General features: G+C 54.0%; 8 protein-coding genes across 8 annotated transcripts; 5 read left to right on the top strand and 3 right to left on the bottom strand.

The window, feature by feature from the left end:
• Nucleotides 1-7,120: 7,120 nt before the first annotated feature.
• sep1 (Forkhead protein sep1) lies at nucleotides 7,121-9,313 on the top strand (the record flags this gene model as incomplete). The annotated part of the gene is made up of 1 exon (XM_032034442.1): nucleotides 7,121-9,313. One exon carries the CDS (start codon nucleotides 7,121-7,123, stop codon nucleotides 9,311-9,313), a length of 2,193 nt encoding a protein of 730 aa, XP_031886330.1.
• Nucleotides 9,314-10,195: 882 nt separating this feature from the next.
• On the bottom strand, nucleotides 10,196-11,037 carry ATG101 (Autophagy-related protein 101; the record flags this gene model as incomplete). Its single annotated transcript, XM_032034441.1, has 3 exons — nucleotides 10,196-10,383; nucleotides 10,453-10,779; nucleotides 10,962-11,037. The coding sequence occupies 3 exons, from the start codon at nucleotides 11,035-11,037 to the stop codon at nucleotides 10,196-10,198; spliced, it is 591 nt and encodes a 196-aa protein (XP_031886331.1).
• Nucleotides 11,038-11,939: 902 nt separating this feature from the next.
• On the top strand, nucleotides 11,940-13,717 carry PEX3 (Peroxisomal biogenesis factor 3; the record flags this gene model as incomplete). The annotated part of the gene is made up of 3 exons (XM_032034439.1): nucleotides 11,940-12,097; nucleotides 12,185-12,594; nucleotides 12,660-13,717. 3 exons carry the CDS (start codon nucleotides 11,940-11,942, stop codon nucleotides 13,715-13,717), a joined length of 1,626 nt encoding a protein of 541 aa, XP_031886433.1.
• A 445-nt stretch (nucleotides 13,718-14,162) lies between these two features.
• bet5 (Transport protein particle subunit bet5) lies at nucleotides 14,163-14,730 on the bottom strand (the record flags this gene model as incomplete). Its single annotated transcript, XM_032034438.1, has 2 exons — nucleotides 14,163-14,266; nucleotides 14,331-14,730. 2 exons carry the CDS (start codon nucleotides 14,728-14,730, stop codon nucleotides 14,163-14,165), a joined length of 504 nt encoding a protein of 167 aa, XP_031886432.1.
• Nucleotides 14,731-15,827: 1,097 nt separating this feature from the next.
• cmkC (Calcium/calmodulin-dependent protein kinase kinase cmkC) lies at nucleotides 15,828-18,214 on the top strand (the record flags this gene model as incomplete). Its single annotated transcript, XM_032034437.1, has 7 exons — nucleotides 15,828-15,970; nucleotides 16,111-16,195; nucleotides 16,305-16,454; nucleotides 16,507-16,909; nucleotides 16,957-17,372; nucleotides 17,429-17,566; nucleotides 17,615-18,214. The coding sequence occupies 7 exons, from the start codon at nucleotides 15,828-15,830 to the stop codon at nucleotides 18,212-18,214; spliced, it is 1,935 nt and encodes a 644-aa protein (XP_031886438.1).
• Nucleotides 18,215-18,959: 745 nt separating this feature from the next.
• On the top strand, nucleotides 18,960-21,204 carry CGGC5_v001394 (Vegetative incompatibility protein HET-E-1; the record flags this gene model as incomplete). The annotated part of the gene is made up of 2 exons (XM_032034436.1): nucleotides 18,960-19,013; nucleotides 19,087-21,204. 2 exons carry the CDS (start codon nucleotides 18,960-18,962, stop codon nucleotides 21,202-21,204), a joined length of 2,172 nt encoding a protein of 723 aa, XP_031886437.1.
• A 325-nt stretch (nucleotides 21,205-21,529) lies between these two features.
• ANKHD1-2 (Ankyrin repeat and KH domain-containing protein 1) lies at nucleotides 21,530-24,767 on the top strand (the record flags this gene model as incomplete). The annotated part of the gene is made up of 2 exons (XM_032034435.1): nucleotides 21,530-22,803; nucleotides 22,856-24,767. The coding sequence occupies 2 exons, from the start codon at nucleotides 21,530-21,532 to the stop codon at nucleotides 24,765-24,767; spliced, it is 3,186 nt and encodes a 1,061-aa protein (XP_031886445.1).
• A 271-nt stretch (nucleotides 24,768-25,038) lies between these two features.
• atnB-2 (Aspercryptin biosynthesis cluster protein B) lies at nucleotides 25,039-25,632 on the bottom strand (the record flags this gene model as incomplete). The annotated part of the gene is made up of 4 exons (XM_032034434.1): nucleotides 25,039-25,074; nucleotides 25,128-25,294; nucleotides 25,365-25,420; nucleotides 25,475-25,632. The coding sequence occupies 4 exons, from the start codon at nucleotides 25,630-25,632 to the stop codon at nucleotides 25,039-25,041; spliced, it is 417 nt and encodes a 138-aa protein (XP_031886441.1).
• Nucleotides 25,633-25,812: the final 180 nt, after the last annotated feature.

Raw genomic sequence — 25,812 nt, 5'->3', positions numbered from 1 at the left:
CCTAAAAGTTTTAATTATCTTAAACTTCTTAAGTTTAAAAACTATATATTAGGCTATATATTAGATGTTAGATTTAAATTACGCTATGTTAATTATAATAAAATTCTATACTACTGTAATACTATAATAAAAGATATTGAAGAAATACTTAAAAATAAGTACAATAAGTAAGTTTTTATTTAATAAATAATATAACGTGGTTGATAAGCGAGTCGATCAGACAAGCGAGTCGATCACCTTAGCAAAATTATAGTAGGCTGCACGCGAAAATTTGGTAAGAAATTGTTAAGACGTACTAACAATTTCTTACCAAATTTTCGCGTGCAGCCTACTATAATTTTGCTAAGGTGATCGACTCGCTTGTCTGATCGACTCGCTTATCAACCACGTTATTTATTATATACTAATATCTATGTAGAGTTAAAAAGGAATACAATACCTATTTTCTTTTAGAAAATTAAGAAAATAATAATTTACCTATTGAAGTTAATTTAGAGGATAAGTTATATATTAATAAAGCTACTTCTTAAGAAGAGTAAATCACCTATTTAAATAAAGAACTAGTTATTAAATTTATAAGTTCTTTTTGAAAATATCATATCATATTATATTATATTATACTAATATATTATATATAGGATAATATTCTATCTTATTAGAAGCGTTATAAAACTAATTTTCCTATTCTATCTATATTAGCTAGAAAGTATTTAGCTATTCTTAGTATTTCTAGTCTAGTATAGAGGGCTTTCTTAGTTATAGGTAATATTATTAGTAAAAACTAGAATAAGCTTTAACTTATTATAGTTAAATAGATAATATTATCAAAATATTAAAGTATTAACTTTTTAATTAAGTTAGAAAGTATATATTTTAGTAAAGAAGAAGCAGAAAAAGAAGAAGAAGAGTAGTTATTTTTATAGAACTTTTAGTATATTTTTAGTATAACTTTATTATTATTTTTAGTGTTTTTTAGTATTACTTTTAGTATAAGTTTTACTATTATTCTTACTATTATAATTTAACTTAAGTTAAAAGCTAACTTTTAAGTACCCCTAACTAAATGATTTTATTAATTAATGTAGTTAATAGGCTAGTTAATGTTAATAACCTAAGTTAAAAGCTAACTTTTAAGTACCTCTAAATGATTTTATTAATTAACGCAGTTAATAGGCTAGTTAATATTAATAACCTTAGTCAATAGCTAGGTATTACTAGCTATTTATATATAATATACTATATAATAATATTATTTTAAAATATATTAAAACTTAGTAAATATATACATATAACTTATATATAATAATATTATATTATACTTTTATATATATAAGTTATTTAAAGGTTCAAAGAAATTTCTTATTATTTTTATTTATTTTTAATTTTTTTAATTTAGTATTTTGCCTATACTAAACTATACTAAACTAAACTAATAATTACTAAAAAAATTCTATACTAAACTAATACTAACTAACTAACCCCCATACCAAACTAAACCAAACTAATTTGCCACCCTAGTTGGGAGTTGGGACGGGACTCTGTGAGGAGGAGGAGGGGGGACGGCCGGCACTTTGAGCGGGTATATCAAGGACAGGACTATTAATATCAGGGCGGCAGGGATACACGCTCCAGGGGGCCCAGCAAGAAAGCGACGTGAAGGAGATGTGAAGAGGGGAGATGGGGCAGCACCGCGACACTGCTACTGTATCCTGGGTAGAGTAGTTGAGTAGGCACAGTAGTGTGTAGCGACGGCGCGCGGGTGGTGGCCCGCGGTTGGGTTTGTGCATTTCAATGTTCCATTGACGACTGAGCTGGCAGTTGGACGGGCCGGGGGCTTCATTGGACACCGGACCGTGCTTGATGGGACAAGGTGGTAAGAGGATGACGAGTAACTTTCTTGCTCTCGTGAAATATTTTCAGCGTTAATTTCTCCATCATATCAGCTGGGAAGGTGAAGGGGACGGGGGGGACTCGGGAGAGGAGAGAAAAATGCTCGATGATCGGAGGGGATTCCGTGAGAGATCTCGATGATGGAGCACACAGACTTTTTTCCCTTGATGCTTGGGTGTTCTTTTCTGCCCAACTTCTTTTCCAGGGCCCAGGCAAAGTTGAAAGTCGACCTAGTCGAGAGGGGAATCATGCCGAAACAGGGCAAGAAGAGTCAGTATTCGGGGCGAGCTAGATGCGTTGTCATTGATGTGCGAGATGGGATATCTCCCGTTGGGAAGATTTGCATCTTATGCGAAGATCGACTGACAGGGAACGACGACTGGGCTGAACCTTGGACGATGGGGGTCGTTTGGAGAGCTCGAAAGCTTGCAGGCTTGCTGAGGTGCACTTCCCGGTTTGCGCCAGGCACGCCACTGGCCAGGTACGGCAGGTACGGGGGCTACCCCTCGCCGTTTGTGAGCCACATGCGCACAATTCTGGTGGTGGAATTCACATGGGAGGGGGCTCTGTCAGGTACCAGGCCGCCTGCACGACGTCCAGCCAGTGAGCGCTGGGCAGCATGCCAGTAGACTTTCAGAGGTGTGTGGGCAGAACCTAGCACACTAGGTGCCGTGTACGACTTGCTTGAACTGGGAAGTGGCTTCGTGAATGAGGTGGTGGTGGTGGTGGTGGTGGATCTGGTGGGAGGAACACTCCTTCACTGGGACTCTGCTCTGGGCTGAGAGTGGGAGTTGGTCCCAATTCTGGTTGAAACACTGTCATCCAGCCCAGCCAATGGGTCTCTGGGAGGTGGAAACGGTTTGATTGGCGACGGGCAGCCGGGGACGCGCCCGGGCACGGGCAGAGAGACACGAGGTTTCTGGAAGACAAGAGCGAGAACATGTGTGTGAAGGGATTGGCCTTCCCGGTGCAGAGGATGATGTCACGTCCAGGAGGTACGTACTTGCTGCACACATGCTATCAGACGGTGGACCGTGCCTCAGCACCCAGTCTGGCCTGCCTCAGGGCTGTCTGCCTGTGTCTGGGGTCTGAAATGTCAAATCAAGTCGGGCAAGTTGCGTCGCACCGCATCGCCTTCGTCTTGAACGGCGAATGGCAACTGTAATGTGCATCTATGTAATGATAACCCGACGGATGACGGCCCTGAGGCGGCAGGTATCATGACTAGTGTCAGATGCCTCTCTGCCAGTGGCCAGCGCCGCTGTGCCTGGTGAGCAGACTGGGCCCTGATGATGGGATACTGTCTTGGGTTCTGAACTTCTGAGACCTCTTTCCCGTACCTCTCTCGGCCGGTTTTGAACCCGTGAACACCCCCCCAAGGTTTCGCCGCCGGTGGAGAGACACATGTCGTAGCAGAGGCGTCGCAATTGGCGCTGCGGCGTGCAGGCTGCGAGAGACCTAAAACAACTTTAACCCGTCTGCCATTAAACCGATCTGTTTGGTGACTCTGGTCTCTAATTACGTCCCAGTCAACCACTGTGCTCTCCCCAGGTCTCGATCCGCGATGGCTGAGTCGTTTACTTGTGATTGATAGACATTCAGCACGTCTGGAAAGAGGCCGCCACGCGGTTCACGGCAGGCCAACTCGACACGGCATGCTAATTCGTCACACTCACTCCGACATTTGCATTGCGCCCGAGGTTGCCTTTCCGCTCAGGGCAAGGATTGCTTAAATGGCTACCGCTTATCCGTCGTGGATTACGATTACCTTACGGATAGTCTCGCTTTAGCCTCTTGGGTGCCCCAGTCTCCACGTCTGGGCCTTCGTCGCTCAAGTTCTCAACGTACATCCGTGCAATTTTCTGTTAGTGCATTCGCGAATCACCACTAGGCACCGGCGTCTGCTCCCTGCATTGAGGCTCGAGTCACTCTGGTCATAATTCGACCCGGGACGCCTTGGAAAGAGGACCCATGAATGTCACGGACATGGCCTCGGTTCCAGAAGTCCGTCGGCCTGGGATTTCGGGGCCAGCTGGGATGACGGGACGATGATGGTGAGGTTTGATAGGATCCCCTAAAGGCCCGAGCAGCGCAGCTGGACAAGCTGGACTACTGCTCGATATTCCAGGCGCAATTCGAATTTCCGGCCAGAACCAAAGGCCCAGAGCCCGCGGAACGAGCATGAGAATGAGATGATGGGGACAAACGAATCGAACGAGCATCATCACCCCGACAGCCTTATATCATCATGGAATAGTGAGACGGCGGGTGCATTCCGTACCTGACGATCTGGCCAGCGTAAGACCTGGTCTTGGGGTCTCAGCTCAAGTCTCACAACGGGGATACTCGTCGTGAGACATTATTGAGAACGCCAGCTGAATTACGGATACCGTTTAAGCAGACGAAATAAAAAAACTGAAATTTCATCTGCCCTTACAGAATTTTTCAATGAGACGAGAAAAAAAAAAGGTTTCGCCGTCCATCCCGTCCGCACGTTCAGCGGTATCCGTGGCTTGCAGTCGGTGATAGGTCGGGAGCACCCAGTTTCAGGCGCCTGAGCCCACAGCCAATAGAAAACGGAGTGAGGTGACGTAACGCCTCTGATTGGCAGAGATGCACGCGTTTGTTGTTTTTTCTGGACGCGTCTCGGACGCGCCAACGACATTCCATGACCTCTTGCTTCAGTCTTTGACCCAATCAATCCCGGCAGTAGCGCATGAGAGGCCAGGACAGAGGCCCCAAACGAGGACGCCACACATGAAAGAGAGCGAACGACATGTGCGTTGGAGAGCGAGAGACGGCAAAAATTAACGTCGTCGCAGAGCGAGACAGAAAACGGCACACTCCCACACTTTGAATTGCATGCTCTCCACCTTTCCGATAGGAAGCTCGTTTTCGCGGCTGCAGATCAGTCAAATTGATGGCCAGACGGGCGCTTAGCCCGTACGACCACTTTCATGCCATGACTGGATAGCCGAATTAGCTCTTTGAACCATTGCCAGAGGAAGCAAAGGCGAGCATATGGTGTCTCTTGGGGAGGCTTGCGCTATTACCAGCTGGGCTCAAGTCACTCGTCGTTCTTTGACGTCTGGTGGTTTCGAGACGGTCCGCGACGAACGGCCGCCACTCACCACACGAATACAGGTGCTGCTAGCCCCAGCAGACTCCAGCAGCATTCGGCACCTATTTCAGACCCGGAGCGAGGTCAATTGGCAGGGTGGAAGCAATATCACAGTTTTACACCATTGCCCACACCATCCACTCTGCTGGCTCAAGTATTTCCCCGCCCGGTCCTTGCATGCAGCAGCGCCATTCACGGCCTGTCAAGCTGCATCACGACTCCAGCTTTTTTTTTCTCCAGCGTCCATCCCGGAACGGCGCAGAGGGGCATCCGCCAGAACCAGCAGCGTTTGGAAACACTCCGTGGACGGCACGAAACGAAAGTCTGAGGTGGGCAAAAAACCTACCGATTGAAAAATTGAAGGGCGGGTCTGTGGACGGAGTCTCGCATGAACTGCAAAACCTGCTTGCATATGTGCAATGCATAGCCTTCCCGCCTTGTCCACGTCGTCAACTCGTCCATTCACATTTCGTACAATCGTCGTCACCTGGGGCTCCTCTCTCTCCAAGTCTCTGCCGGACGTAACCCGCGCGCACACCCCTCCCCACCGAGCTTGAAGTCTGACAAGCCTGAACCTGGGAGGAGCCCTGTTGGGGACAGCTGGGAATCTCTTCTTCTCTGTCAGCACCACCAGACTCCAGTGACCACCGCGCTCGACCTGAACTGGAGCCGGACGGCGTTGGAAGCGTGCTGCAAGAGACCGCACCGCCGCCTGCGACAACCACGATCGCGACCGCGAAGCCATTCGCGACGGTCAAGCAAACGCAGGGACAAACGCTCTGCCTCGACGCCATCTGACAGTTTACGGTCAGAGCCAGAGCCATAGCCAGAGCCAGAGGCGAGAAGAGCACCGACCCCGACACCGTTCGCTCGCTGCTGGCCGTTCGCAGCATCTCAGACTCTTCCCGGAGAGTCGGCGTGTTCCAGCAAACGGTCGCCATCCATCGCGGCGCATCGCATTGCATCGCTTCTTCTGACTCTCGACTGACGAGACTGGAGTGAATGTGCGAGCGAGCGAGGAACACTGGGATAGAGAACGCACCCCGGTCGATATCAAGCTGCACTTTCACGCTCGCTCACCACACACCATCCACCCTCACCCTCCCTGCATCCGCATCCCGGTTCAGTCTGCACTTTACACCACACACCCTTGCTGCCACCTTCGGCGTACCCTAGCTTGGTCGGTCGTGTCACAGCCCACGCTCCTCTCGTCCAATCGCCCATTCCTCCCGTGCTCCAGAGTGCTCCACCCGGACATCTCTGGGCGTGCTGAGCTGGCCGTCCTCCTCTTTCTTCGACAAGTCAAGTACAACCCGGGCCTCTCCACTCCTACCTTTCCTTCCTGAGTACCTAGCCTTCTAAGTACCTTATCCTCCCACTGCCGCCGCGACCCTCCCACACCACCACCACCACCACCACCTTCGCTCACACACTAACCACGCTTAACACTTGCCTCTCTTGCCTTGGAAGTACTTCTCCTCACTGCCCGCTGTGCCGCTGCCTCTGCCGCCGCCGCCTATTACATCTTGCCTACCCTCCTCTCCCTCGCGTGCTATCGTGCCTGATATCCCCTCTTTTCTTTTCAACCTTTTGCAGCCACAAGAGTCTCTGTCGCACTCACACGCATTCGCAAACGACAACACCAATACCATCACCACCACTCACACTCACACACTCACCGCACCTCATCGTCCGCCTTCCGGAAATCAACACACATCACCACCGCTCATCAGATATCGCATCTTCAGTCTATCGATCCGTCGGTCAAGATCGCGAGTCGTTGCTTCGCTGTACAATTTGACCGCCAAAAGCCCCCCTTGCATTCACGACCCACAAGTCATTTCCAGAGTCTAGACCCGACCAAGGTGAGCCATGAGTCTCCTCTCTCTTTCTCCTCCCTTCAATCATGCGAAACCCCGTTCGGGTCAAGAACCTTGGAAGCCTGCCCTGTCAGCCCGGGAGATTCACGACCGCACACCGCGACTACTTATCTAACCTGATGCCTTGCGGCGCGCTGACATGCCCTCCCACTTTCAGCCCACTACCCGTACCCAAACCCAGCACTTCACCCAGGTTGGAGACATCGACCACGTCTAGTAATCGGCCGACATGGCCAAACCCACACGCTACGCCGGCTCTCACGAGCCCTTGCAAATCTTCCAAGACGACTTCTTCGAGAACTCGACAGCAATGATCAACCACGCACCCATGCCCGCCGCATCGAAGCCCCCGAGAAGACCGCTCGGCGCCGCAAGCAACAACAACGTAATCCTCAACCCGCCAGCACTCGCTTCCGACAGACACTCGCCTCTGAAGGCATCGTCAGGCAACCAAAAATCTCCTCTCGCCCCGTTGAAGTCTCAAGGCAACAGACTCAACATGGTTCCCATGGCGCCACCCTCCGCAAGGACACCAAACACCGATTCGCTTCACAAGAAGCCCTACCTCTCCAAGTTTAAGACCGTCGCGCAAAAGCCACCCGTAGTAGATCTCGCCGCTGGGTTCGGCAAGGAAAACGTCCACCCTCAGCTATATCCCGCGCCGCCAACAATCAACTTTGACCAGTTCTACATGCACAAGGCACCCGGCAAGCGCACGCTCATGGAGGCCGCGCCTATCAAGGAATCAAGACCGCTCAAGAAGGTCAAGGCCGACGAGTCCGGTCTGCCGCCACACGACTCCTTTCCTCCGATCCTTGACGACGGGACGAAACCGGGCCACAGCTACGCGACTCTGATCGGGATGGCCATTCTCCGGTCTCCTCAAAGGCGTCTGACCCTCGCCCAGATTTACAAGTGGATTTCCGACACGTACTCGTTCTACAAGGCGGAGGAATCGGGATGGCAGAACAGCATTCGACACAACCTCAGTCTTCACAAAGCCTTCATTAAGGTGGAGCGGCCGAAGGACGACCCAGGAAAAGGCAACTACTGGACCATCCAGGAGGGCATGGAGCAGCAGTTCATGAAGGATAAGCCGGCGAGGAAGACCGCGACCACCGCCGAGAACGTCCCCGTCATGTCGACCCGAATGGAGCCCTCAAGACCGGTCAACGTCCCTATCCAGGAGCCGACTCTGCCGCCTCCGGCACCCATTAACCACGCGACGCTGCCGCCTCTGCCCACGTCTCAGGCTACCGTGGCCGTCGAATTCTCATCCGACGCGACCATTCCCGTTTCCGACTCGGCCGCACCCGAGGATGGACATGACAAGGGCCTGGATCAGGACTGCTCTCCCCTGCCGCCCACGATGCACTCTTCACCGCCGATTCCGCGGCACATGGAGCCCCGCAGCCGCACGCCTCCGCCGCCCGGCCGCGGCCCATTCTCCTCCATTACCAAGTCCCACAAGAGGAAGTTTGCCTCCATGGACGACAGCGGCTACATCTCATCGCTCGAGTCTTCGGCGCTGCGGCAGCCCAAGACCGGCATCCTCACTTCGGAGGCTGACCGCCCTCGCAAGCGCAGCCGTGCCGGCAGGGCCGAGGACGAGATCGCTCGCTTGCGCGCTTCTTCTTACGACAGCCCTAGCAAGGGTCGGTCGTACAACGCGTTCGCCCCACCGTCCTCGTCGCCTCTCCGCCAGCAGGGACAGATGCTGCCACCTCTGACTCCGGCCATGAAGTTGAAGCCGCCCACCAAGGCACCGCCGTCTGCATCGCCCAACACGAACCTCCGTCTTCACCGCGACCATGTCCGCCAGATGCTCCAGTCTCCACTCCGCAAGATGGACGGCAATGCGCCTTGGAGCCCCGCCTTCAACCTGGATGAGAACATCTACAACTACAACCTGATGGCTGCCGGTGATTTCGACATCTTCCAGGACATGGACAACGACTTCTTCGACGGCCTCCCTCAGGAGTCGCCATCAAAGAAGTCGGTGAAGCGCCCGCGTATTGAGCGCACCAACTCTGCCAGCGCTCTGGCCGAGGCCACAGACTCCAACAAGTCGGTCATCTCCACCCCCTTCCTGAAGGCCCCCGCGCAGAACTCTGCAATGTGGGAAACCCCCAGCAAGGTGTTTGATGGGCTCTCATCTCCCATCAAGGGCGGCGACAGCGCCTCCCAGTGGAGATTCCCCTCACCGACAAAGATTTCCTCGTCCTTCTACGAGGTTGCGGCCGAGGGCGACTGGCCCTCTTTCACATTCGACACCGCCGACTTCATGGACGACCCCAACGAGTACTCGGGGCTCGACATTCTGCAGGGCTTTGAGAAGATTGGCTCGGGCTCCCAGCCCAAGCAGTCAGGCTCCAAGCCCAGCAAGCCTGCTTTTGGACGAAGCTACACCACGCAATTCTAATCTCTCCCATGAGGCTTTTTTGTCTCATTGATACTGAGACATGACGACCGTTACGATGTATGAACATACTTATTGGCATAACGTCCGATGCTCAGGCGTTCGACTGTTTCGACCACACGATAATGGAGCGGGAAAACCAGGGCTGGATTGACTTTAAAGACTAATGTCTGATACGGGCTCCGCGGCTTATTTTTCTTGTCCATGATTGTTGCTTTATGATAATGACGAAGCAGCGGCACATACTGGCTTATTGGGGACATGATTCTGGTAGGAACATTTGGGTGTGTTTTTTTCTCTCAAGGCCCCCGGTCTTGATTTGCGCGGTGGACAGGATCAAGCAAAGGCTACACTATGGATTGGCGGGAACTGCTTTTTGGCCGAATGGCTTTTTGTGTGTTTTTTGTTGTACGAAAAATATTCGTTTGGATGCGTTGCAGATTAGCTCCCTCCACACGGAGGACACTTAGTGTCAAATGCTAGTATGAGCCATCATCACATTCTTTGAGTTGGTCAGATGACTGCAGTAAATTGTTCGATTTGCTCTCTCGTGTCCGCCCTCGTCCGGACTGTGACTGCTGGTTTGGATGAAAAGGTACCTCCTGGCCGCTCTCTCGCATGCTCTTGGCCTATACCCTTTCGGAATATGTTAAACAGTGAATTCATGCGCGATTTTTGAACGAAAGGTAACTCAGAAACGGGTATCATATTGATTTGCTCTAGTTCAAAATCCGACAAGTCTATGCCCACAGCCCATATAATTCCTAACGCCGCCTTGATTAAATGCTTCCTCGTATACTCGCTTCCGTTGATTCCGTAAAGCAACTGCTGTCGCTTAAGCCCGTTAATCACACTCCCAATCGTCCCTTGATATCATGATACGTGTCAATATATGCCCATTCTCGTGGCCCAGCCCCCTTCCTTCTGGTTGATGTTGATCTGATACGGGAACGGGTTCGAGCCCTGCGTCGTTATGGGGGGGATGTGATCCTTGTGGGCGTTTACAAAGGTGATGACCTTCATAACCGTCGTCATGAGCGTCTGTTCCATGGCCTTGCGGACCTTAGCCCTCTCTATAGCAACATTGTCAGCTTCCTACATCCCCAATTTTCCACGCTCATCTCTCCCAAGACAACACGTACCGGTCTCTGTTCGAGGCTCTGCGACGGTGACCTTTAAAGTCCAAAGCTCCCAGCACACCTCCTCGTCGCCGCGCATGAGCCAAGCCTTGCGGCGCTTCTTCTCGAAGAACTGCACGTTGAGCTGGCCGCGTCCGCCGCTGCCGCCGCTGGCCGTGTTGGTGGAGGAGCGCTCGGCGTCGAGCTGGCGGACGAGGGCGGTGGCGCGCTGCTCGATCATGGTCTCGAGCTCGACGTCGTCGACGTAGGGGAGGGTCAGGTCGAGGACCTCGCGGGTGTAGGGGACGACGGCGGGGAAGAAGCGGTGGAAGAAGATTGTGTGGAGGATTCCTGCCGTTTGAGAAGGTTAGTTCTTGTCCCCCATCCTTACTGCATGCCGCTCATGGGTTTTTGGTGGGTGAGAGGGTGTCGCGCCCGTGGCGCAAAGGCGATGTGTTCTCGTCGTGTCGTTGAGGTATATGACGTCTGGCGGGGCGGGAAACCGGGGCCATGGGAATGAGGGAAGACGGTACCTTTGACGACGTCCCGGACGGATGCTGGGTCCGCAAAGGCGTCGAGGATAAACTCTGGGGGATTCGTCTGCTGCATCGTGTGCGGGGAGGTAGTTATGCTCGATATTTGTTGCGTCCGTCGTAGGCTGAGGGTTCGGTGACGATACTGCTTCAAGGGGCGATGATAACGTTCTGAGGATGGACTTACTGAAAGTCCCCCCTCGGATGTCAGAAGATGGACCTCTGTGTTGGGTGCTGAGGGGCACACTGATGTGCCGCAGCCCGCCGCCGCAGCCTGCCCCGATAAGGGGGGGGGGACCTGATGAGGGGGGCAGTTGGCGCTAGATGGCAGGGATGCGTTTACCCCGAACTCTTGAGTGCCCAAAGGCTCCCGGTCATGGGTCCCGGGGAGAAAGGCGGCTGCAGCACATGTACTCAGTACGTACACTGATAGAGCGGGTAGGTTACCTACCTATTGTAACGCCGTAAGGTACCGTCAGGTCAGTAACGGAGGTATCACTCCAGGGTGTCCGCTCCAGCCACAGGGCAGCGCCTGCCACGGGCCAGTCATGGAGCGTGATGCGTGTTCAACCGTCAACGTGTGCCGTGGTCTCTATCGCGTGGGTGTGGCTGGGCCGAGGTAATCACGGTCCACCACGACACTTTGGGAGAGCTACCTTGCCCTCTGTCTCTCTGCTTAATTGCCCCCCCAAAAGTCATTACGTTTGCCGACCAGCCTTCCTGGAGATCCAGACATTGCTCCCTCTCAGATGCCAATTTCGTGGGGATTAGCGAACCCCGGTTTTCTCTTCTTTCTTCATATGATTCTGCCCCCTGGGTTCGGAGAGTTTTGCTTTGGATTTTAATTCACACCACTGGTCTTTGGGGGTGTTACTGCATTCTCAATTGCGGTCAGGCCCTCCACAGAGCTCTGTGCCTCATTTGGTCTACTAGTATTCAACGGAAAGCTTCGAGAACAAGAGTGGAAGCGCCAACACCATGTTCGACGCAACCCGGCGATGGTTCCGCCGGAATAGAACGCCTCTCGCCATCGGCGTAGGAGTCGTCGGTGCAGGATACGTCGTGACGAATTATGTCCTGGGCAAGATCAATGATGCGCGGGAGCGCATGAGCAGCGACCGCATCGCGAAGGAGAAGTGAGTGAGCTCTCATCCCCATCCCACCCGCGACCGGCAACCCCCAAAAAGAAGACATCAAGAACTGACAACGGCTTCCTCAAACAGCCTCCGCCGCCGATTCGAGCAGAACCAGGAAGACTGCACCTTCACGGTCCTAGCGCTCCTCCCCTCCGCGACGACCAGCATCCTCGAGGCTATGAACACGGAGAAGATCACGTACGAGATCCAGAAGATGAAGGGCCAGACCAAGAGCGTCAAGAGTGGCAGCGGCGAGAGCGTGAGCCCACCAAGCATTGCGGACACCACAATGACCGCCGACGACGATGGCCGCAGCGTGGTCAGCAGCGGCGTGCAGAGCGAGAGCGGGCTGCACGCGAGCCAGATGACGGTGCCCAGCGCGGCCGCGACATCCGGGGAGGGCACAGCTGCGCAAGACGGAGGGGCCGCGGGTGCGGCGGCGGCGCAGAAGGCCAGGAAGACCAAGAGGCAGTTGTGGGATGACTTGACGATTAGCTGTAAGTGGATCGACACCGATCAGAGTGATAAGGGCGCCTCTTTTGCTGACGTGGGGGCCGGGCAGCAATCACGAGAGCGTTCACATTGCTGTACACGCTTGCGCTTTTGACAATGCTGACGAGGGTCCAACTGAATCTTCTCGGTCGACGCAGCTACTTGTCGAGCGTCATTTCCCTCGCGACAGGTGCCGCGCAGGCGACGATCAGCCTCGAGAACAACGACGACGACGGCCTTGAGCCTTACGGCAACGACTTTGAAACCAACCGCCGATATCTGACATTTAGCTGGTGGCTTCTGAATGAGGGATGGAAGGAGATTGGCCAGCGTGTCGAGGCTGCCGTCCGCCAAGTCTTTGGCCACCTCAGCCCGCGCGACCTGCTCAGCTTTGAGCAGTTCTCCGAGCTCACCCTCGCGGTGCGCAAGAATGTTGAGGGTGCGACGCCCGAGGAGCGTCGCAAGGCCAAGTGGCTTCCATACCTGCTGCCGCCGCGCAACAAGGAAGACCATGTCCTCCGTGAGTCTGGTATCCTGGAAGAGAGCACCGTCATGCTTTCCGAAAGCACGACGTCCCAGTCCCCCGCGTCGTCGCCCGCGGTCAGGAGGCTTCTCGATGAGACCTCGGACCTGATTGAGTCACCCTCTTTCACGCACGTACTCACCCTTCTGCTCGACGCGGGCTTCTCCACATTGGTGGACAAGAAGCTCGCCTCGGCGGCCTTTGACAAGCCGGACCTCGCGCAGTCGGAGCCCCGCACTTCGCAGGTCGTGCTGCTGCCCAAGATCCTCTCGGTGCTCACCAGGCAGGCGCACGTGATTGGCAACGGCATGCCGAACGAGTATCTCCAGGAGATGGAGCAGGTGCGCGACCTGGAGGGCTTCGCGGCGGTGGTGTACTCCAGCAACTGGGAGAACGAGATCCAGCAGGAGGAGGGGGGCATCATGGCCAGCGCCGTGGATGTCAGAGCGAGCGAGGTGCCGTCGAGGCCCAGCCAAGCGACGACCAACATCCCGAGCCAGCAGACGCAGGCGACGACACAGGGGACCGGCGAGGAAAGCGTTGTGGTCGTCGACCCAGCGACAAGTTTCGAGAGCGCGTGGGGTAGGGCGGTGGACCAGAAGTGAGATGACGGCAAGGAGCCATTGGGGTTGCCATGCTGCTAAGGATATGACCTTTTTTTTAATGAGAATCATGGGATTGGAAGGATGGCGAGGCGAGGGTGATTTGAACGGGAATTATAGGTATCATTGTATAATCTATGGGCGAGAGATAGATCGACATCTCGATCTGTACCAACAGCGCGGGCCGGTCTGAAAAGAGACGGCGGCTCCGTTCCTTTTCTCTTCTCTTTTGGTATCCTCCTGACCCCGTCGCACATCCGGTCTCTATGGTTCGCCTCTATCGTGGGGTTTGGTGATATGTTCGCGGCTCTCCTGGTCGCGCCGTGGCCGAGCCCTGATCGTAACAGAAGACCTCCTTAGGGGGAGGACTCTGATGGTTGTCCCGCTGGACAAAGCTTCCATACGTGTCTTTGGTTTTGTAATTTCACCAGGCTTTCAGTCGATGCGCTCACATCAGACCCCTGATGAACTGATCCAAGCCCAGCTCGAACAGCTCATTCTTGACGCCCTCTCCGCCCTTGTGCTCGGCCGGCGCTAGAGGATTCTTGACGACTGCAGAGACGGCTAGTCAGCATCGTGTGTTTCGTTTCCCGGTTTGCCACGGATGCAGTCTTACCATATTCAACCCATAAGTTGATGTAAATCTGGTGCAGGACGTTGCGCATGCTCAGCGTCGCCGTGTCGGTGAGCATGACGAAGCGCAGGTTGGAGGGCGTTTCGTAGTAGTGCAGCTTGTAGCCGGAGGTGCGGTAGCTGATGAAGGCGTCGTCGTCGCCGCCGAGCTTGCGGACCATGTTGCGCAGCGAGAAGACGGTGCCGAAGATGAGCTTCGCGTCGTCCTTGGCGGAGTTTGTGTGGGCGCGGCGGAGCTGCTGCGAGGGGGCGGCAGCGGCGGCGCCGGGGCCGGCGGAGCTCGAGGGCGGTGGTAGTGAGGCCGGACGGTCGGCGGGGAGCCATGTCTTGCTGTAGATGCATTCCGTGTGCCGGTCGAAGATGTAGAAGGAGTAGACGACCATGATGGGCGATTCGACGTGGAGTGTGGTGGTGGTGGTGTCGTCGGTGAGGTGCGGCGTGCGGCGTGCGGGATCAAGGTCCCATTCCGTTTGGGGAGGTCGCGCAACGCAAGTCGAAGCTTCGTGGTCTGGAATTGGGCTGAAGGATTGTCGCTTCGATGTCGCTGGCGAGCTGTGGGAGCTCTTGTCGTGTGCGCGCAGGGTATCGCAGGCCCAAGATGATGTCGCTGGGAAACGGTCGTCGGGAGCCTGGCGAATGAGCAAACGCTCAGTGGCACCCCCCAGGCTAAGGTACGTCTCTGGCCGAGCCTCGGTGGCCTACCTAGGAATGCGCAATGAGACCCTGGAGCCTGTCCGATTAGGTGTGTGCAGGGGCAGCCCGTGGCGGGGCACTCTCAGTGGGGAGTGAAATGCTCTCTTCCTCCCAGCCCCGGACGAGATCCATTGTGTCCTGACGGCGCCTCTTTTGTGGTTTCTGCTTGCTGCAAAAAGGAGGGGTTCGCAGTCTTGCGCTGGCCCTACGAGGAAGCCACTAAGCCTGGGCAAGCCCACCTCTTTGGGGGCTGTTGTAACGCGCCCAATGGCATCAAGCTCTGGGTCTGAAGATGCTCGAAAGCCTTACGCGGTCCATGGGATCGCCGATGGATAAACGGCAGCGAAATGGATGCTCGAAGCCTTGGGAACCGGGGATTTGGACCGGGCCTGACGTGGGGGCTGGACCGACACAGCTGAACATGACGCCGGGCTGGGAAGTGTTTTTCTCCCCCCTCTCAGCGTCGTTTCCCACCTGCGGTGTTCCTCTTTTTTTTTATGCTTGAGTCGTCGCTCTCCCAAACTTCCAGCCCTTGCTTCTGCTGGTTTATCTTGGTCGCTTTCGGTTTTCCCACCCACCTTGGTCTACGTCGGGTCAGGTTCGGTCGCAACAAGGCTTGAGCACACACATTAGGTAGCCGGCGTAGCTCAGCTGAGCTCTCTCTCCTCCACCTGGTGCTCTCCAACTCGAATTCCGTCATTCCCCCAAAAACGTCAGCTCGCCTTTTCCTCTCTTTTCCATCGTTCCAGCTTTGCACGACACACACAGCCTGGCGCTGGAGGCGACAATGTCTGAACCCGGCGAACTCCAGAGCCCGCCAGCAACGGCCATGGCTTCCGCAACCCTCGCGACCACCGGCGGCATCACTTCGCCCACCATTACCGTGGAAGAGGGCGGCGCGGAACCTCGTCCGCCACTCGCTAACCACATGTGCGTCTGCGCCGGTCCTTGTTGAGCCTCCCTCCCTCCTCCCTTCCCTCTCTCGCTGCGTTGCGCGCGCTGCAACTTGCACTGCCTCCCCCGCGCTCCACAAGCACGCAGCTCTAACCTCGTCCCGTGTTGCCGAGCAGATCCGATTCGGCCGCCCAGCCAACAAAGTTCCAGAGTCCCTTGCGACATCACCGTCGAACGCCGTCGGCTCATCGCGAAGTCAAGGTGCGTCAGCTCAGCGTTGTTGAGCTTTGGCCCCGCCGCGCTCCCAAGTTGGTGGGGGCGGGGTAGCTGCCCTGTCTGTCATCAGCGACCAGGGACTCACAAGCAGCAGGAAACCCTCGATGCTGTGACTGAATATGGCAGCGAGGGCCAGGACGGACGGAGCAACCACCGTATTAACCAGTACATAATCAAAGAGGAGATTGGTCGAGGTTCGTATGGAGCAGTGCACCTCGCGACAGACCAGTTTGGGACCGAATATGTAAGATGGGCTCGCTCCGTCATCTGCCCAGAGCCAAGCTCACACCTCGTAGGCCGTCAAAGAGTTCTCCAAGGTCCGTCTTCGCAAACGAGCCCAGTCCAGCATTCTCCGCCAAGGAGCTCGTCGACCCCAGCGATTCGCCCACCGTGTAAGTCTCAATGCGCCGCTGTCGCCACACTTTGGCGACTTTGGCGGAGACAACCCAAGCCCCAGTGCCAGCGATGCCTTATTCTTCATCAGGCAAGAGATTGCCATCATGAAGAAGCTCAATCATCCGAACTTGGTCCAACTCATAGAAGTGTTGGACGACCCAGAGGAGGATTCCCTGTACATGGTCCTTGAGATGTGCAAGAAGGGTGTAGTCATGAAAGTCGGACTCAGTGAGACGGCCACACCGTACCCCGAAGACTCGTGTCGTTATTGGTTCAGGGACTTGATATTAGGCATCGAGTATTGTAAGTGATCTAGTTTTTGCACCGCCGGCAGGGCTAATGCGCAGTAGTGCACGAACAAGGCGTCATTCATCGCGACATCAAGCCTGACAACCTTCTGCTGACTGAGGACGACGTCCTCAAGATTGTCGATTTCGGCGTCTCAGAGATGTTCGAGAAGCCTGGCGACGGCATGATGACTGCCAAGTCCGCGGGCTCCCCGGCCTTCTTGGCTCCCGAGCTTTGCGTAGTCAGGCACGGCGATGTGGACGGCAAAGCTGCTGATATCTGGTCCATGGGCGTTTCACTGTACTGCCTGCGATACGGCAAGATCCCCTTCGAGCACGATGGCGTACTGGAAATGTACGAAGCCATCAAGACGGAGTCTCCTCGTCTGCCCGAGGACGAGGATCCCGACTTTGTGGATCTCATGAATAGAATTCTGGAAAAGGACCCGAAGAAGCGCATCCCGATGGCGGAGCTGAGAGTACGTGCTGTCCGTCTACTACGTTCGCCGCCGCCGAGATTGCTGACAAGATTCAGGAGCATGCCTGGGTCACAAAGGGAGGGACAGATTTGTTGCTTTCCAAAGAAGACAACTGTGCGGCCCTCATTGAGCTCCCAAACGAGCTCGAGTTGAACCGTGCTTTTACGCGGAAGATGAACCATCTTCTCTGCGTGGTGAGTAGTAATTGGCATTGTCTCAGAACGTCTCTAACCTTAGTGTAGATGAAAGCGATCCACAAGTTCAAGACCATCCTCATGAGGCGCAGGCAGAGTCGCAACTCTACGCTCTCGCCACGCGGTGATGGCGGTAATGAGTTGATCGACCAGGACAGGGACAGGGCTCGCGCAGAAGAGATTGAGGCTCTCATCGCGAAGCGCCAGGAGTTCATGAAGAAGCAGGGAGGCAGCAGCGGTGCGACGGACAAGAGCGACGCGACCGAAAAGGCGGAGAACGAGCCGCTGATCCTTGGTATCGGGATCGGTGCTCGAGACGAGTTCGACAAGAACGAGCCGTCGGCGGGTGCTGTGGCTGAATCTCCGACCAACGTCGACTTTAACATTTACGACAAGGCATACGAGGCCGAGGTGGAGCGCATCATGTCCAAGCCCAAGAGGCAAACGACAATGTACCTGACGCGGTTCGTCAAGGACCGCGAGCAGTTCAAGGAGGTCGCCAACGTGATCGAAGGGACGTCCGCGGCCGTTACACCAGCAGGAACGCCGAGATTTGATACCCACCAGGCGGCAGCGAAGGGCCGGTTCGCGGACTTGGTGTCCAGTATGACGGGCAAGGGCAAAGACGCAGAGGGCGAAGAACAATGAGAAAGGGCGATCGCATCCGTGAGTCCGCAAAGACCATGGCTTGGCATTGGGGGTTTTTCTTTTCTTGTTTTGCCGTGGTTGTTGGGGCGATTTACCTGAGCACTTGTGTTCCAAAATATGATACCTGTTCGCGGCCAGCGGCCAAACGAATGGAACGGGACATTGCTTGCTGATGAAAGTTTGGCGGCGGCAGAGCACAGGAAAACATGATTGCGGTTCACCGTGGTTGACAATTTCGTGTGAAATTGGGATTCGTCTTGCATGGGTGTTCCACTTTTGGCCAAGGAGATAGAAGGTCCAGTGCCATTCTGGAAGCTGTGGAACGCCCTGTTAAACTGGGGAAACAGTCGTGGCAGCCATGCTCGGCCGAAGACATCATCACTCGTTCCGTCCTTCATCTCTCTTGCCGAAAGTGGTTTCCACGCTAGTCGTCCATCCCCGGTGGAGATAGCCAATCGCGTGGGAATGAGGCACAGCCAGAAATCCCATCCGAGGCAAGGGGCCAAACCACCTCCAGTCTCCAGTCAGCATTCCTTCCTTTTTCCATCGTTCTGGCCCCCAATTTACCAATGCACTTTACGGAACGGCGACGCCGGCTTCAACTTCCCCAGTCCCAGTCGATAGGCTATACCGAGAGTTAATAACGTCGTCGATGGAAGCCACAATATCCTTCAAGCGACGACTGTTCTCTAACAGGAAAGATACGCATTTCGACAGGAGAACACGAGATCAAGACTTATTCGCCATGGCCCCCGACGGCGACAGCTTCCCGATGGGCAACCAACCGACGGGGTTTTCGGTAAGCCCATGAAACAAACGGACAAGCTCCATTATTCACGACCACAACCTTACTGAACACTCGGCCTTGCCAGCTCCTGAGGCGATCGTTCGTTCCGTCGTTCTCCCTATCAAGCAAACGCTTGAGCACGCCAGCACCCTCCTCTGTCAGCAACACCATGCCTAGTCGATGCCAGGCATGCCGCAACCTAGACATTTGGCGAGCCACGGAACGCCTTCCGGGGCACACTCTGTCCGCCCTCGTAGATGGTGTTGTTCTCGCCAGACTCAAGACTTTCGAGGACCCTCGCGATTGCGATCTATGTCAGCTCTTCTCTCGTCTGTACGTTGAAATCGACCCGGCAGCCTCCGGCTCCGTTCACACAGCAGAACTCCGAGCTTTCCCTCTTGTGCCGCACATTGCTCTACGGTCGCTCAGGCAAGGCTTCTGGAAAGGCGACACCGGGTACTTATTCGAGGCGGAGGACTTGACCGACTTCTTCCTTGCTGTCGTGCCGTCTGACTTCACCCACACAGGCGGTAGGGACAACTCGCGGTTAGAGAAGCTCATCTCCAAGCAGGGACTCGTCATGTGGCATCGGGAGATACAAAAGAACACGAGGTTGTTCTCTCCACGCATCGTCACGCCCCAGTTCAACGCTCGGGTCGTCATGGAGTGGCTGGACTGCTGCAAAAAGTACCACCCGGCTTGCCATCGCGGACAGGGCGCCCTGCCCAACATGCGACTTATCGACTGCGAGACCAGAAGCGTCATCACTGTCGAGTCTCTCCCTACCGAAGGTCATCCGGAATACGTGGCGCTCAGCTACGTGTGGGGAAAGAGTACGAGTAGCCTCTTGGACTTTACGGACACGGGCACGTCATTACCCAAGAATCCGCCCAGGGTCATCGAGGATGCGATGAAGGTTACCGCTGCACTTGGCTACCGTTTCCTCTGGGTCGATAAGTACTGTATTGACCAGCACGACAGCGGTAAGAAGCACGAGCAGATTATGCACATGGATTTTGTGTATCAGAATGCGGCTCTCACAATCGTCGCCGCTGCTGGAGACGATGAGACTTGTGGTTTGCCTGGCGTGTCCACCGAGCGGCCATCACAACAAAGCTTCTTCCCCCACGAGCGATTCAACTTGCGCTCGGCCCTTCCGTCCCCGAAGCAGAGCATTCTGGACTCTCGGTGGGCGACAAGAGGGTGGACGTATCAGGAGGCTGTCCTATCGAGCCGACGCCTCATCTTCACGCGAGACCAACTTTACTTCGAATGCGGTTCGATGAACTGCCATGAGAGTTTGCGAGTCTCATTCGACGCCTTGTATCGACAAAGAAGGTCACACCTTGACGACTACATTGGCCGTTCGCTCTTCGGATCTGAGCATTTGACGCCCCAGACCGCAAAATACGACGAGACATCTAGGCTGAACAAATTTCTTGCATACACACAATGCGCCGAGCAGTACTCAAGACGAATACTGAGCTTTGACGAAGACGGTATGAATGCATTTGGGGGCATCATAAAGAGGCTAGAGTCGACGACAGACTTTCCCGTTCGGCAGATATGGGGTATACCATTCTTCCATCCAAAGGACGACATAATTGCGTCTGTAGGGAATGTGGACTACTCGGGTTACCTTTTGACCGCGCTGGCCTGGAGGCATGAGCTATACAAGCCCACAAGGCGGCGCAAGCAGTTCCCTTCCTGGTCCTGGATGGGATGGGAAGGATCGGTCACTTGGCCAAACCCGGTGGATTCAAACAACATCCATAGTCCAGAGGGTGTCGACATGGCCAGCATTCAGCTGTACCTGGAGGACGGCACCACATTACCATTATCTGAACTTGATCCGCGGAGTCCGGACCAGAACTTTTCGCAACCAAGAGCTCTACTAATTCACACTTCCGCCGTTCCAAGGACGGCGTTTATTTCCGACAGTTCCAACCATAGCATGCGACTTGCAAACGGCGGAGAAGTTCGGCTGTATCCCAGTAAGGAGGATTTGGATGCACCAAAAGTATTCAAAAGGATACAGACTGGACGGTACGAGGCCATCAGGCTCGGCACCATCAATGACGACGCATACATGATGCTGATCAAATGGTACCGGAACTCGGCATATCGGATCGGCACACTCGTCGTGAACAAGTACTATCTAACATACTCCTCGCCTGTGGCGAGAACGTTCAAAATCAAATAGCCCTAATTTAATCACACCCTGCTCGATACGGCAGGTTTCAGATGCCTTCATCGCCCTCAGACTCATACCAACAAAAGCTTCAGGGGCCACCGTCTTGAAATACTTAAGCGCTGCTCCTATTGGCTGCCCGTGAACGTCGTCTTCGGCAACCAACGAATGAAATGGAGGCTGCGCCCGTCGTTCATGTTGGCGCTAAGGCGCAGCAGCAGGCTGCGGCCAGCCTCACCTTCGCTCCAACAAACGTGATGAATTTCCTCTCTGCAACAACACATTAGCTCTATTTCTTCCGGCTACTATGCCTGATTTATTGTAAACGTTCTTCGCGATGTCTGATCCATTGTCGGTTGCCGGGAGTGCTGTGGGAATCGTCTCGCTTGGTATTCAAGTGACACAGACGCTTTACGACTACTACAATGCTTTTGCAAACGCGGAGTCGGATGTCGCACACATTCTCACAAAGTTGGAAAGTCTTCTAGAGCTACTCGATAGCTTAAATCGCCAGCTCAAGGACCGCAAATACCGCTCGAACGACCTTCATGTCTTGGCGTTGGTCGAAAAGCATGTCCAGGAATGCGAGGACTGCATTGAAGATCTCCGTAATCATACAGAAAAGTTTGGGGATCTACAGCCAAAAGACACTCTGGCTATTGCAAAAGCCCTCGGTCGACGGCTTGCTTACCCATTTCGGGAGAAGACATTGAGAAGGCTTGAGGAGGATGTCGCTGAGGTCTTCAGTCGCATGTCTTCTGCATCACAACAGCTGCAGCTGAACGACACCAGCAATATTCGGAATGAAGTTGAGGAAATCAAGACTTTGATGGACCTAGTGAGGGCCAGCCAGGTTGATAATAAAGTCTTCGAATGGTTGAAAGCCCCTGACGCTACGATCGACTTCAATGAAGCCTGTAAGAAAAAGCACCCCGGAACAGGCCTGTGGTTTGTCCAGGGCCCCGCATACAAGTCATGGCTCGAAACACCGGGCTCGTTTCTCTGGCTGAGCGGCTTTGCTGGCTGCGGCAAATCTGTCCTCTGCTCCACGGCCATCCAGTACGCCTTTCGACACCGGAGGTCTAACTCACAAGTCGCCATCGCATTCTTTTTCTTTTCTTTCACCGATGTCGGCAAGCAGAGTGTGTCGGCCATGCTGCGCTCCTTGGTGCTACAGCTTTTTGGCCAACTCAATAGCGGCTGCAACTATGTAATGCGATTACGAGACACCTACCGCAACTCTACGCCACCAGACCCAGTCTTGATTGATTGTCTCCTCAAGCTTTCCAGATCGTTCCAGGATACATACATCATGATAGATGCTATCGACGAAAGTCCGCGCGACGAACACCGCGAGGCTGTGCTCGAAACGCTGCTTCTCTTACGCCACAAGCCAGGGCTCCACCTCCTCGTGACAAGTCGAGATGAGACCGATATTCGAGAAACGCTAGACCCATCCTCGAAACAACATGTCACGATGAAAAACCTTTCGGTGGACGAGGATATCGCTCGCTACATATCAGAACATCTTCACAAGACTGCCCGCTTGTTGAAGTGGTCCAAAGAATTTGCCCGCATCGAGAACGCGCTGACGAAGCGCGCAAACGGGGTGTTGGTTACCTCTCACCATCACCGGCAGACAGTGCAGCTAACTCTGTTACAGATTCAGATGGGTTGAGTGTCAGTTCAAAGCGCTTGGCAGCTGTCCCGTGAGCCCTCACAACTTGAGCAAGCTGCTCGAGTCTCTGCCCAAGACATTGGATGAAACCTACGAGCGAATGCTCCTTGGTATTCCGGAGCATGCTCAAGAGTGCTCTCAGCGGATATTGACGGCTCTCTGCTGTGCCAAACGGCCCTTAACAGTGTCGGAAGTCATTGAGTGCGCTGCGATTGAACTTGAGCCTGAGCCGGCATTGAATCCAGACCGTCGGCTTGAAAATGCAAAGGCCATTGAGGAAGCCTGCCCTGGTTTGGTGGAGGTCTACACGGCACCGTTCAAGATGTCGGACTCGCGAACCTATGTGAGAATCGCTCACTTTTCTGTTCAGGAGTATCTCGAGTCCGATCGAATATTGCACCAGAAAACCGTGGCGCAATTTCACACCGGAGGCCACGGCGGCCAAGTCGAGATGTTGAACATCTGCCTGGCCGTTCTGAATGCTGAACATAAAAGGCTCTCGGATTTCATTAGCCTCATACATGACGCCAGCGGACCGCTGGATGAATACGCACATTCAAACTGGTACATGCACTTTACAGAAGGCAAGGAGACGCCGGCGTTGATAGATCGAGTCCTGCGACTTTTCCAAGTCTCGTCGTCACTTCGCACCATAGTATTCGAACACCTTCGCTTCGATCGCGGTTTCAATCAATTGGATTTGGAAGAAGACAATTTTGAACCGCTAGAATTCGATGTGAATGATTTCGGACGCCTGAAGCTTGCAGGAGGCACTCTAGTCGAGGACAAGACCTGTGTCTACTTGATGACTATGCTTGGGTTTCACTCAGTGCTAGTTCGGTTGCTTGCTAACGACAGAACCGACGTGGACAGACTTGTTGCAGGCATGACCCCATTGCAGCAGGCATCCTCAGATGGGCATGACGAAATAGTACGGCTTCTGCTGGAGCATGGCGCTGGCATCAACTTATCTGGGAAGCACGGCAACGCGTTGTCAGCAGCGGCCAAGAATCGTTATATGGGCACCGTCCAGCTCCTTGTGAACTACAACGCCGATGTCAATGCAGGAGGAGAGAGGTTTGCCTCGGCTCTGTCTGCGGCGGCCTGGGGTGGAAATACAGACATTGTCCAGCATCTCCTCGATCATGATGCTGATGTAAACGCCACTGGTAAAAGCTTGGCTTCACCACTAGTCAGCGCAGTGACAAAGGGTCACGCGGATGTCGTTCAGCTTTTGCTAGACTCCGGCGCTGATGTGACGGCACTGAACTCGGCTGGCTGTGCACTAATGGCGGCTGCGCAGCATAGTCGCATATTGATTGCAAAGCTTCTCCTCGAACAAGGAGCCAACGTGCAGTGTCGACATCGCGGTCTGGAGGACACATATCATCTGAACCCGTTGGTCATTGCGAGTGGCAAAGGAGATTTGGAAGCCATGAAGCTTTTGCTCGAACACGGTGCTGACCCCAATGCCATAAGGTATCACCGACATTCAACCCGTCAATCCATGTTCATAAGCACTCCACTATTATCTGCACTCGAACGCGGAAATGTAGAGGCTGCACGACTTCTCCTCGAGCACGGCGCCGATCCCAACCTGAAAGCGCAAAGTCGTCCCCGGACGAGGACTGATTCTCGGCCTCTCCTACAGGCGATCAGATGTGAACGCAACGATACCGAAATGGTAGAGCTTCTCCTAGACTACGGCGCCAATCCGTACGATAACGGCAGTCGCGGAAAGGATGGGGCGCAGCGTCTGGCTCGTTACCTCCGCAAGATGAAACTACGCCAATTGATTCAAGAACATATGACGAAGTATCCGGAGGAAGAGTGCTTAGCAAAGTCTACCAAGATGAACGGCAGTAAGGAAGGGAGCATCGATAGGACCTGCGAGTAGGACGATGACAAGGGCAACAGTAAGATAATCCTGGATCTACCGATAGACCAAGACTTATTACCGTTACATGCTGCTGCAGCAAACAAGACGTCCATAGCCCAGATTTCAGCCAATCGTTCCCACGCAGATATTTTCCAGAAGTGACGATGAACCTGTCTTTTCTCCTGGAGCTTTTTCTTCAAAAGGAGTCTCTGATGTCTCAAGGTCTTCTTTCCCTGTACTAGTCCCAAGGCTTCTCGGCGGCCACCGTGCTCCGTCCCATAGGCCCCTCTCATGACGAGAGAGGCTGCCTCACAGCAGCCACATACTATCCAACAAGTCAGCCAGCCGCTCTTCAGCCTAATCACAGACGAAACTCACAGGAATGATCTGCATCCTCTCGAGATCCCAGACCCCGCTCGTAGCATAAACATCGTTCTCGATGATAGCCTTAACATCCTCTGGGCTTTCCGCGGTATACACCACCACGCTGCCCCGGAAACAGGCCTCCGTAGCGTCTTCCTTCGGGTGTCTTTCAAGCATTGCCCCTAGAGCCCGTAAGCCCAACTCTGAATTCACAGTGACCCTTTCATGGGGGCGGCGGGGACAACATCGTACCTCCGGCAACTAGCCTCCCAGACTCGATGAGGGGCTTGATTCCTTCGTAATGCTGGCTTTCTGGGCGTCAGCAGCGACCAGAAGGCGGCCATGCAGACGAGATATATTACCCTTTGACTTGCTTGCGGACTTGCAGCACGTTGGGCTTATCCGGCATTATGCAAAGAAACTCCTTTGGTGCCCGCGTAGCCATCGTTCTGGCACCGGCACCGGCACCAAGCGACATGTTGGCAGTGCGCAGAGCAAAGGTCAATGTCCTCGCATACATGATGAAAGACGAACGGCTGGGCAGTTGGATAATTGTTGAGAACTAGCCAACTATACGACGCTCGCTTGTCTTGTTCATTTAAGAACAGTTTGTGGTGTATGACATCAGTCTGTGATTGACTCCTTGTTAGTCGGGATGACAGACCCGACACTCGGAGGACCGGTCCCGGCGCTGGTGGGA

Source organism: Colletotrichum fructicola (assembly GCF_000319635.2).
Source record: "Colletotrichum fructicola Nara gc5 chromosome Unknown KSG_Nara_v1_contig01, whole genome shotgun sequence".
NCBI classification, from domain to species: domain Eukaryota; kingdom Fungi; phylum Ascomycota; class Sordariomycetes; order Glomerellales; family Glomerellaceae; genus Colletotrichum; species Colletotrichum fructicola.
This window is presented reverse-complemented; position numbering and strand designations above follow the sequence as displayed.